The sequence below is a fragment of the Puntigrus tetrazona genome, chromosome 23, assembly GCF_018831695.1.
Source record: "Puntigrus tetrazona isolate hp1 chromosome 23, ASM1883169v1, whole genome shotgun sequence".
Lineage (NCBI taxonomy): Eukaryota > Metazoa > Chordata > Actinopteri > Cypriniformes > Cyprinidae > Puntigrus > Puntigrus tetrazona.
The window spans coordinates 2,450,629-2,462,448 of NC_056721.1; the positions used below are offsets into that span (position 1 = coordinate 2,450,629).

Below are 11,820 nucleotides of genomic sequence, written 5' to 3' on the forward strand. Positions count from 1 at the left end.
AATTAGAAAGCACGTCTGGCAAAATGGCTGAATGCTAAAGGATGAAATTATATCATCCTCTCTCTTTAGGTTCAGGAGTTGAGCCGCACAAACCCGGTGAACCCGCAGATAAGCTAATTAAGCTTTTATCTGAATTATTTTACTGGTGAAGGCTGAGGTGAAGACAACAAACAGTGTTTATTTCATTTAATGTTTAGCTAGGCAGAGTAGTATAGTACGTGCCTTTTACTTTCATATGACGCTTTTATCTGATGTCATAAAGATAAAATAAGCACCGCAGCTGAGAGAGTTGATAACTCTTTAAAAAAAAAAAAGCCTAGCTTCACCAAAAATGACTGCGTGACATTATACTTTTTGTGTTTTTAAATGTGTACTGTCATAATGTGTCGTGACTCTTCATTTGAGTATATTAATTAAAAAGCTTGAAATATGTCAATATTTAAAATATGTGAATTTAGCATTTTTTGTTATATAATATATATTATATATATATATATATATATATATATATTTATATATATATATTTCCTGAAATTACAAAAAAAGTATCTCCCTGAAATTACAATAAAAATTGCAACCAACTTGTTTTTGGTTTTGTTTAAATACATCATTTACATGCATTTTCAGACAATCTGATATTTAAACCACACACACACTCATGCTAAATGCTTTTAAATACGATGCATTTCAACGTCAAGCCCCCTTTGTGAGTGTTTCACTACTACATGATATATATGTATATAAAAGAAATAGCTTTACATGGTGTGTCAGAGTGTCCAAAGCATACAGGGAGGTGTGTGTTGTGTGTCTAGCAAAGAGACCACCTGCAACGCGGGCTTTATTCAGCAGAGGGCACACGGCGGCCGGTGAGAACTTCATCTAGAGCAGGTATTTGACGCGTTCTGCGTGCAAACTAAATGTAAAAAGCAACCTTTTTTAGTCCATCGAATGAATGCGGCCTCAGGATCGGGTCTCTTTGCAGGTTCGAGCTGCTAGTGGCCTGTATCTGTAGCACCACCCGCTTCGGACTTTAGATCAGTGACACGCGCAGGACCGTCCTGCCTCAGGTGTATATAAGACACCTGCACCTCCTCTACAGGTGCGTCCACCGGACTAACACTCACACACTCACTCAGCACAGGTAGGACCTTCACGCTAGAGTAATGGTTTCTCAGAAACAACCGAATGTATGCTTCCGTGCTGCTCCGTGCGTCTGTGTGTTCACCGGGTGTGTGTTAGTGAGGATGAGTTCAGGGAGGACAGGGAGGACACGGGGTGGGGGGAAACACTGAAATATAAACGGTCTGCTGACAGAATGATCACTCGGTAGTGTTAAAGTCGAGCGTTTGTGAGATATTAAGACGCGGACAGGTCAACACAAACAGGTGAGAGAGAGAGAGAGAGAGAGAGAGAGAGAGAGAGAGAGAGAGAGAGAGAGAGAGAGAGAGAGAGAGAGAGAGAGAGAGAGAGAGAGAGAGAGAGAGAGAGAGAGAGAGAGAGAGAGAGAGAGAGAGAGAGAGAGAGAGAGAGAGAGAGAGAGAGAGAGAGAGAGAGAGACAGAGAGAGACACTGAGAGAGAGACAGAGAGAGAGAGAGAGAGAGAGACGTTTTCAGTCACTGCTTTTAAAATGAAATAACTTCTTTCTTTGTAGTTTTCATCTGCTTTTCACTTGAGGCTACTTTTAAACTGCCCATTGTTTTCTTTAAGGGACGACGGAAACTCCGCTTCTTCGCTCCTTTACGTTTTTAACGCGTCTCTGCTCGTTTTTGTTTAGTTTAATCGCTGCTTTGTAAAAGAGAAACATTTTAGCACTCGTTCTTCTGCATTTAATATTTCTAAAATTAATAATAATAATAATAATAACGTACATGTTTCTATTTTAATTTATACTGTGTATTGTTTTTAATTAACTTTTTATTTATTTATTTTTTACATTTGTTTACTTTAAATCGTTCATTGTTTGCCAATGACATAATTTTAATCGAGAAACGACCTTTATATTTGTGTTCTTGTCTACTTTTTTTAAACTTAGTGTTCATTGCACGCCGCATGCTTTCAAAGAAAGACAAAAGGAGATGTTGGGCTTGGCTTGTAGCTCTTTTAATTTTTATTTCTGCAGACTTTTAGCCAGATTTTATGTTTCTTGTGAACGTGTTTATATGTGTGTGTTTGCTGTGACTTGAAGGCGATGGCTCCGCTGCCCGAGACTCATCCCGCCTCGCCGCCGCCGGAACTCGGTACGTGCCCGTATAAATCCTCGTCCACGCCGAGGCGCACTTCCTTCCTCCCTCTCTGTCCTCAGACGCGTGTCTTTCCTCCCGCAGGCGCAGAGCTCGCGCGCAAAGATGGGTCGAATCCCGAGCCGTGGACGGACGAGTCGGACTCGGAGGACGAGGAGCTGGACCCCTGGGACCTGCCGGAGCTCCGGGACACCGGGGTGAAGTGGTCAGGTGAGGGGCGCCGCGCGGGGAGCCGCGGGACGCGCGCGCGGAGCTCCGCGAGACTCACGCGTGCTCTGTGTTTGCTCCGCAGATCTCGACACGAAGGGCAAGGTCCTGAGCGTCCTCAAGTCTATCGTGAAGTTTGTTCTCCTGCTGGGTTTGCTCTACGTGTTCGTCTGCTCTCTGGACATCTTGAGCTCCGCTTTCCAGCTCGTTGGAGGTACTTTCTTTAACTTTCCGTGAAGCCTGCAGTGATTAAAAGCGACTCCGCGTGTGCGCGTGCGTGCGTGCGCGCGCGCGTCTTAAGACCAGCACAGTTTCGCTAAACCACTATGTTCCTGAAACCTTTGGAGTTTGTATTTGTTCTGTAAAACCTAATAATGTAGCTTAATGGAGAGCTTTAGAGAAATTTGACCTTAATCAAAAGCAAAAAATAGTACTAATGGCCGGGAGAGACTGAAACACGATGCCCTCTTCTGACCAAACCCAGGTTTTTTTTTCTTTTAAGACAGCTGTTAAAGTCTCTCTCTTTCTCTCACTCACACACACACACACACACACACACACAAGCTAGGCTGAATAATTCTGGTTATTAATACTATTATTTCTGGTTTACCCTTTGCCTGCAGTGTGCAATAAATATACTGCCATTTAATCATTTAATCAATGTTATTGATATGTTAAGTTAATAATAAACTTCAAACTTGATAAGCTCTAACTTTTTCAGTATCACATGGTCTCATGCTGAAAAAAAGAGATTCATAAATTTATTTATTATTATTAGTAGTAGTAGTAGTAGTAGTAGTAGTAGTATTAACAAAAAAAAGTATTAACAGCAGTCCCTGTTTTAATAAATGATCTATTGAATCGTTCAAATTTTTTCGAATCAATTCAAATCAAAACGGCTGATTCAATAAGAAAGGAAACGAGTGCCTGCGTCCCAATGTGCATACTAGACATCCCAAAGTCTATGTGATAGTTTTGAATACTATTGAGGGAGGGTGGATAGTAGGCTCTACACACTGTGATGCAGGGAGCGAGTCCATCTGAACGGACAGTTGAATCACTGAATCAGTCGATTCTTTAAAAAAAACGATTCATTCAAGGAACAGAAAGTGTTGCTCTGCACTGTTTGTATAAAATAAAAACAGCACATTTGTATTTAAATTTAATCACGATAAAATCATACCTCCTGTCTTTTTAAAGCCGTTTTGCGCGTGCTTGTTACGGTACCGACTTCTGATTGGCCAGTCGTCTCTATTTAATTTGTGAATTAAAAAAACTCGACAGTGTTGGCGTTTCGTGCGCATACGTTTTACATAATGCACAAAATTAATCACAGAATAAATACACAACCATCAAAGCGAATCCGGTTTGACGTTTTTAAGCTCTGCAGGTCAAAGAGAAAAACAGCTGATAAGTGGCTGATCTTTTGTAGGTTAGCAGCGATCGTGTACCTCAAACAGACGCCTCTTATCTTGGCACGGGTCTGTCTAACGTGGTTAATCTGTAATAGAGGCTGCTTGTCTCTGGTTTTGTGACTGTGCTCAGGGAAGGCAGCTGGCGATATCTTCCAGGACAATGCGGTTCTGTCGAACCCCGTGGCTGGGCTGGTGATCGGGGTCCTGGTCACTGTTCTGGTTCAAAGCTCAAGCACCTCGTCCTCCATTGTGGTCAGCATGGTGTCATCTGGATGTGAGTTTCGTGTGTGTGAGCATGTCACACTGGAGAACAAAACCAGTCTTAAGTCACTGGGGTTGTGCCAATGGCCAACAATGCATCGCATGGTTTGTTTTTTTTTTGCACCCACCGACAGATATTGTGCAATCTGAATAAAACCATAGGCTTGCATATTATGTAGGAAGCTCAATTTGTTGGTGTTGAGCAGCATATCTGGATGATTTCTGAAGACTGGAGGAATGATGCTGAACGTTCAGCTTTGATCGCAGGAATGCGTTCATAGAGAATTAAACGAGAGTATCGTGTTTCAGTGTTGGAGGTGAAGTCAGCGGTGCCGATCATCATGGGTGCCAATATCGGCACTTCAGTGACCAACACCATCGTGGCCGTCATGCAGGCGGGGGACCGCAATGAGTTTCGCAGGTAAACGCTTTGAATTGACGAGCTGATGAAGGGACTCGGGTTGAATGGGTTTGTCATTGATTCTGTGCACCTCAGGGCCTTTGCCGGAGCTACGGTCCATGACTTCTTTAACTGGCTGTCTGTCCTGGTGCTGTTGCCTCTGGAGGTGGCTTCAGGATACCTCTACAGACTCACCAAACTTATAATCGACTCCTTCAACATCCAGACGGGGGCCGACGCTCCAGACCTGTTGAAGGTCATCACCGAACCCCTCACCAAGAACATCATTGAGGTGAGAATCCTCAAATCCTGTAAATCGGTGTTATTAGGCTGCTGTCACTTTAAGAACTTATCCACAGATTTCTTTTTTTTTTTTTTTTTTTTTCTAACCAAACATTTACGCTTAAGATATAGTCATGCGTTTCCCTGTTCAAAATCAGACCGCATTTTACGTTTTCAATTAAAAATTGCGTTTACAGCTTGCAAAACCGAAGGCAAAAACCCACTTTATTCATTCTTTTATAAATGTAGGGTTAAAAAAAAACGTCAGCTCGTAAGTACAAACGGGGCTTTTAATATTTGTAATTTTATTTTATTTAACGTTCTTCCAGCTGGACACGTCTGTGATCCGTGACATCGCCACCGGAGACCCTGCTGCCCGAAACAAAAGTCTGATTAAGATCTGGTGCAAAACAGAAAAGATCACGGTGAGTATGTGGAAGTGATTTTAGCTTAGATTAGGCTTTTAAAACACGAGGAAATAAGATTTATCACACTGACGGGAATTCAGAAGATAAACGTAGGCTCTGTATGTACACACAAAAAGATATGAGAGTCTTTTGTCTAAATTGCTGATAAACCTCAAGCGAGATGTTGGCTCTGTTCTAAAACCTAGCGCATTTCCTTGCCGTCTATATAGGCAGCATTTGGGACACTACGTAGGCGTATCAGCTGCGTAAGATATACAACATCATGCACACAGAGATTCAACGACTTGTGGCGTTAGCATAAGAAATGGCACACAAACATCATGGCTGCATTCCTTCCCATTTTTGCTAATGCGCTAGCTCACGCTTTCCACTTTGCGAAGGAAAGTAAATTTTAAAAAAAATAACTACTGGAACGCAGCCGATGTCACTCGGCGTAGACCTAATAGCTAGCAGCTCTGTCCTCTTGTACCGCTAGGGCTGCACAGTTCATCTGTTTTCTAATCACAATTGCAAGTATGTATGGCGCAATTATGTAATCAAAAGAGGCTATTCATCTTTCAAAGTCCACTTATGTTATTCCGCTTGCTTAAGATGTTTTTCCTTCCTACTGGTTACGGGTTTTTCCATTGTTCGTTTTAGTACAACATATTACTCATGGTTTAGTTTTTTTTCTTCTTTAAAGAACGCACCGATCCAATGTATAATTGACATTTGAGGCCTAATACTATAACTTAAGCTGAAAACACCAAAAGTAGCCTTTTCGAATGTAAAAATATTGCTTTAAACAATTGTGTAAACATCATTCGGGGTAATTTGTGATCATCATAATAATGGCATAATTACAATTTCGAGGGACTAATCAACAATTATGACTTTGTCATAATCGCGCAGCACACAGAGGCTACATCTGAGGTAAAAATTGAAATTGACGTGTTTCTGTTGGACGTATTTTGAATGGGAAAGGTAATGGAAACGTGGCCTATGGGCTTCAGTTGTCACGTCACTGCCGGAATACACCACACTTCACAATAATGCTGCTAGTAGCAGGTTATCCGGGAGCTGACTCCTTTAGGTTATACTTTTTGCGTTGTCTTTTAGGAACACTGTGAATTCGGCCACACTTTCACACTTGTTTCGTCACATGCTGTCGCTCGCTTTATAGTAGGGGAGTATAAGATTTCGGTTGCAGCCTAGGTCGACTTTTCTGTTAGCATAGCATATTAGCAAGCTAGCGATGCGACACCGAGCTTCATATTCCCTCCTTTGACGTAAGGTTCAGGCCTGAAGATGTGTTTTCGTCTGTTTCAGAGCCTCGTGAACATATCGGTCTCTGGATTTGAAAACTGCACACTTGGCGCCCTCTGCTGGGAGGAGGATGGCCAGGTCTGGACTCAAGAGAACCAAACGGAAACCAACAACTTGGGCAAATGTAAGTGCCTCTGCTTGCTTTGTGGCTCTTGTAGCAACCAGCGCGAAACTTCCTGAATCAAGAGGCCGAAGCCTAATGTCGATCCATTTCCCGTCCTCTTCCTTACATAGCTGACTTATTTCAGCTCTGAGCCATCGATTGCGAATCACTCTAACCTCCAGGAGTACAATGGCTTCTTATAAAAGCTGAGGGAGATCTTGGCTTCACCTTTCCCCCTCACCCCATCCATCTACTCTACCTTTTCAATGGGGCTATTCTTCACGACATCCTTGGGCACTTGAGGCCAGTGCACCTGAACAAAGAGCCTCTGCCAGTTTCACAGCAGGGCTTTTGCTCTGGGTATGAATTCGGGTGATTTACATCAATGCGAGTAGTTAGATCGCATGTTGAAATTCCAGCCTTGGCTTGGTTCAGTGGATCTGAATGCGTTATCGTTCTGTGGTGATTCAACTGTGAAAGAGTGTGCTCAGATTTCCATTCAGCAGCCCCTCATATGAGAAATTGAAGATCATTTTTGGTAGATCGTATCAGGGGCTTTCAAACTTAAATACCAAAGACTCCCAAATTTGGTAATCCTCTTGCAAGGGAGCCCAGATAAAGCAAGATAGATATGTATTATAAATGTTTTTAAGGAATTTTCTTTGGTCTACTTGAGATGATGCCCATTTAGTCCACAATTAATACAAATAATACTACTTTGTCTTTATTAAATGCAATTTAAGCACCAACATTAATTATAACCCTTCAACGTGACTTATTAGAATACATTTTTCAAAGCCTTTTAAAATGCTGAAAAAGTAAACTAATTTAACCAGTCATCACAAACTATGAAATGTATTGCTAGTTGATTTGTAGATTAATCTTTAGTTAGTTTTGTCAGGCCCAAGAGATGGTTTCAAGGAACTTCAGTAGAGTAAGGGCTTATTCAAAGTATGGTGTTTTGTTTTATTGGTTTTTTTTTTTTAAATTGCTTGCAAATATGCATCAGTCTGGTCCATCCAGCTATTTTATGGGCATGCACCAGCTCAATCTCCCTGCACGTTTTTCTGAAGTCTTTATGTACGTTGGCGAAGCAGAGGAGTGAAGTGTTGTTGATAAGTGTATTGATAAGCTTGCAAAACAAAATATATTTAACTAAGATTAAAGTGACATTTGGCTAGCAGTTTTAGCCACTTTCAACACTGGCAACACTGACCTGGACCAGCTGATCTTCAGAAGCTCTTGATAATTAGACAGCTGGGCTAGAACTGAACTCTGCAGGTAGTTACTGTAGGTCCATCAAACTACCCCAGCAGAAAAACTGGAGCCTGTCCAACCAAGGCCTGACGGACTCCTCCTCTCTCTCTCTCTCTCTTCAGGCACTCACATGTTCGTGTACGCTAACCTGCCGGACCTGGCGGTGGGCTTGATTCTGTTGGCTCTGTCGCTGCTGGCCCTCTGCACCTGCCTGATTCTGATCGTCAAGCTGCTGAACTCCATGCTGAAGGGTCAGGTGGCGGTCGTCATCAAGAAGGTGCTCAACACAGGTGAGTCAACCTCAGAGACGAGTCATCCGCTAATGGCCGACAAAACCTTCAGCTAAAAACACGGATGTGGCGACTCTCTCGCTGGACGTGTCAGCGCGTACCCTGTCATATGATAGTCGGCGCAGGTGATGCGGTCCTGCTGTCTGATGAGCTGAACAGGAATATTATGAGCCTGAGTGTGTCCGAGTGCCGCAGTGTGTGTGTGTTTATACGCACGTGCTGTTGGTTTCAGACTGCACTCAGGTACATGTCTCCCCAAGTATCCAGCGTACTTGCTTTTTTTTAATGCAGCCGTCACTTTCTAACACTGCTTTGCCTTTTGCCAGATTTCCCCTTCCCCTTCTCCTGGGTCACTGGATACCTCGCCATTCTTGTCGGAGCCGGGATGACCTTCATCGTTCAGAGCAGCTCTGTCTTCACCTCCGCCATCACTCCGCTCGTCGGTCTGTATACAAACCCGCTTTACTGGAAGGCTTAGTCACAATTATGGCCAACGTAGACATTTTGTGCGTCTTTTTATGGCGTTGCCTTGTCCCGCACTCTAAGGAAAAAGCCAATCCCAGAATGCCTTAGGAAATTGATTTAGGTGTTTAAAATCGGTACTGTTTGAAAGTTTGGGGTCAGCAAATCGGAGCGATTTCTGAATGATAATGTGACAACGATGCTAAAAAATTTCAGATTTGACCATGTATTCAAATAGAACATGAACTTATTTCACACTGTTACAGTATTTGTGAATGTAGCCTTAGTGAGCAGAAGAGAAATGCTGATAAGCTCAGATTCCACGCTGAAAGTTGAGGAAAAAGATGCATGTAGCAAATATTTGACCTTCCACTAAAAAGACGGATGTGGTGATCCCAGAGCCCTCTCTCGCTGGACGTGTCAGCACGTACCCTGTCATATGATAGTCGGCGCAGGTGATCCGGTCCTGCTGTCTGATGAGCTGAACAGGAATATTATGAGCCTGAGTGTGTCCGAGTGCCGCAGTGTGTGTGTGTGTTTATCCGCACGTGCTGTTGGTTTCAGACTGCACTCAGGTACATGTCCTTAAGGATCCCATCACAACAAAGAGTGGCGTAACGAGGCTAAAAACTCTGCTTTCTGTTCACATGCATGTGATCAAAGCTCTGATTTTAAACCGTAAGTGTAGTTTAATGAGCAGGAGATTTTTCTAAATCCCACTTTTGAACAGTAGCGTATATTTAATAAGAACTTTTTAAATTGTAGTCACCCTGTGGGCTATTGCATTTATAATTGAGATCATTTTAGACGTTTCTAATCCATCGATTTACATTTGATTTATTTGACGATTGGCTTCAAGCTCAGACTACTTTATTCATGAATTTATTCATCTGTGCTAACCCACCACTTTTTTAAAGTACTTCGGTCTAATTTAATCTTATCTACTGTTTGCACGCTGTATGTCAACACAAGTGAGTAATTTGCGCCATTTTAACGAAGCCTCATTACCATTCAGGTATTGGTGTCATTAGCATCGAGAGGGCATATCCTCTCACACTGGGCTCCAACATCGGCACAACAACAACGGCTATTTTAGCCGCCCTCGCCAGTCCTGGAGAGACGCTGGCCAACTCTCTACAGGTTCGTTTCTGCACTCGTTTCCATCCGAATTGACTGCATTACTCCGTCTTTAATCTACAACCGATCATATGCGTCTTCCTCCAGATCTCTCTCTGTCACTTCTTCTTCAACATCAGCGGTATACTGCTCTGGTATCCCATCCCTTTCACACGCATCCCCATCCGATTGGCCAAAGCTCTGGGGGACCGCACGGCCAAGTACCGCTGGTTCGCGGCGCTGTACCTCATCCTGATCTTCCTCCTCTTCCCGCTGACCGTCCTGGGCCTGTCCATCGCGGGCTGGCAGGTCTTGGTGGGGGTCGGAGTGCCGGTTTTGGTCTTGGCGATCTTCGCGATCGTGGTAAACGTTATGCAGAAACGCTGGCCGCGTTTCCTGCCGCCATTCCTCCGCAGCTGGGACTTCCTGCCCAAACCTCTGCACTCCCTCAAGCCCTGGGACAAGGTGGTGACCGCCAGCATGACCTTCTGCAGGACTCGCTGCTGCTGCTGCTGCAAGTGCTGCAAAGAAAGAGAGCAGGACGAGGAGAAGGATGACGCGAAAACCAAGGAAAAGCATCTAGAGATGTACGACAACCCAGCTCTCACTATAGAAGATGAGGCCAAAGTAACAGCGACACATTTATGATCTTATTTATAATCGTATGTGCGTTTTTCTGGTAATGGAGGCGGGCTTTCGTAGAAGTCTGTGTTTGTATAATTGGCGAGTTTTTCCGAAAAAAAACCTCACCAGTTGAAATTGGTGGCCAATGAAGAATGCACACTCTTGGCAGTAATTTTGCACATTATGCGGAACTATGTAAAAATGCATTTGTATAGGTTTTTAAATATTCGTTAAGTTTTTGTAAATTTCATGAAGATTTAATATTGTTAATATTGAAGTAAATATTTCTCTACTCTGGTGTAAGATATTGTCTTAAATATTTAAAGGTGATGTAAGGACTTGGATCTGATTTTGTATCTTATAAAAATATTGCGCTGTTTCAAATCTTCGAGACCTACTAAACTTTTCATTATGACTTCTCTCTCTGTTTTATTGTGAGTGAAAGATGCTGAAGGGTCAGTTTTTGTTACTGCGAAACAAACTCAATTTCCTACTGCATCAGCTTGTTCTGCAAAGATATCATGATCTTTATGAGCAATGAGAGACCGCTCAGAAACTGTGTACTAAATGAAACTCAGAAACCACTTTGGCATATCCACTTATTAGTACATTTTCCCATGTGTTCTTCTCTCGTCCCACATGAGGCAAGCGAAAAAAGAAATCCAAGATGCCATCAAAGAATTAGCTTGAGGAAAAGTCAACTATAGTCTTTAATTTTGGTCACCACCATCAAGTTATCTACCTTTTAAGTCTGGTGTTTAACAAATAATGCTACATATATCAGAGTTCTACCACCGCTTTAATAATTTAATGGTAGGTTTACAGTTAGATGTACAAGTTCATGAAGTCTCACACCACAATTTTGCGATAGAAGCAAAGTCTCATAGGTAGCATATTTTCAGGTAATAGACAATTAGGCGTGGCTTAACCAAAACAAGTGATCTTTCGACAACCGCGTGCCAAAACGTTACAAACTGGACTGAAAATGTGTAAGGCAAGGTTAAAAGAACTGATTGAGTCAGTGTGGAAGAACTTGACTGGTCTGCAGAAAGATAACTCTGGTTATAACCTCTGGTATTTGGTGAGGAGCTTTTGGCTCAAGATCTGCATTTCAAAGTCACACCAATGACTTGTACGTTCACTATATGGACAAAAGTATTGGCACCCCCTTCGTAGGACAGAAAAAGGTCCTTTCAAACCTATGGAAACAATTCATGTATTTAAAAATGGAGCTCCAACATTGTTGCAACAGTTTTGGAAGTGTCTAAAAAGACTCCCATGATGTCCCATATGTACAAGTCATTAGTGTTTGGTGATGAGAGTTATCTTTAGACCAGTTAAGTTCTTCCACACTGACAAGTCTCTCCTGAACAGTCTTAAATATTACAATCACTAGAGCACAGACAGGGAGAAGACAGCCGACAGCCGA

At 42.6% G+C, this 11,820-nt stretch overlaps 1 protein-coding gene across 1 annotated transcript; it reads left to right on the forward strand.

Annotated features, from left to right (window-relative positions):
- Positions 1–1,061: 1,061 nt before the first annotated feature.
- slc34a2b (solute carrier family 34 member 2b) lies at positions 1,062–10,812 on the forward strand. The gene is made up of 13 exons (XM_043224902.1): positions 1,062–1,141; positions 2,187–2,238; positions 2,326–2,451; positions 2,534–2,662; positions 3,994–4,137; positions 4,434–4,545; positions 4,621–4,816; positions 5,136–5,231; positions 6,543–6,663; positions 8,022–8,189; positions 8,516–8,632; positions 9,667–9,791; positions 9,876–10,812. The coding sequence occupies exons 2-13, from the start codon at positions 2,190–2,192 to the stop codon at positions 10,413–10,415; spliced, it is 1,923 nt and encodes a 640-aa protein (XP_043080837.1). The 5' UTR covers positions 1,062–1,141; positions 2,187–2,189; the 3' UTR covers positions 10,416–10,812.
- The last annotated feature ends 1,008 nt before the right edge of the window (positions 10,813–11,820 follow it).

What these genes read in the sequence shown, in the direction of transcription:
- slc34a2b (XM_043224902.1), top strand. Translation starts at nt 2,190, where the DNA reads ATGGCTCCGCTGCCCGAGACTCATCCCGCCTCGCCGCCGCCGGAACTC. An exon ending in GACCGCAATGAGTTTCGCAG is followed by an intron (nt 4,546 to 4,620) that starts GTAAACGCTTTG and finishes TGTGCACCTCAG; the next exon opens with GGCCTTTGCCGGAGCTACGG. An exon ending in TCACCAAGAACATCATTGAG is followed by an intron (nt 4,817 to 5,135) that starts GTGAGAATCCTC and finishes ACGTTCTTCCAG; the next exon opens with CTGGACACGTCTGTGATCCG.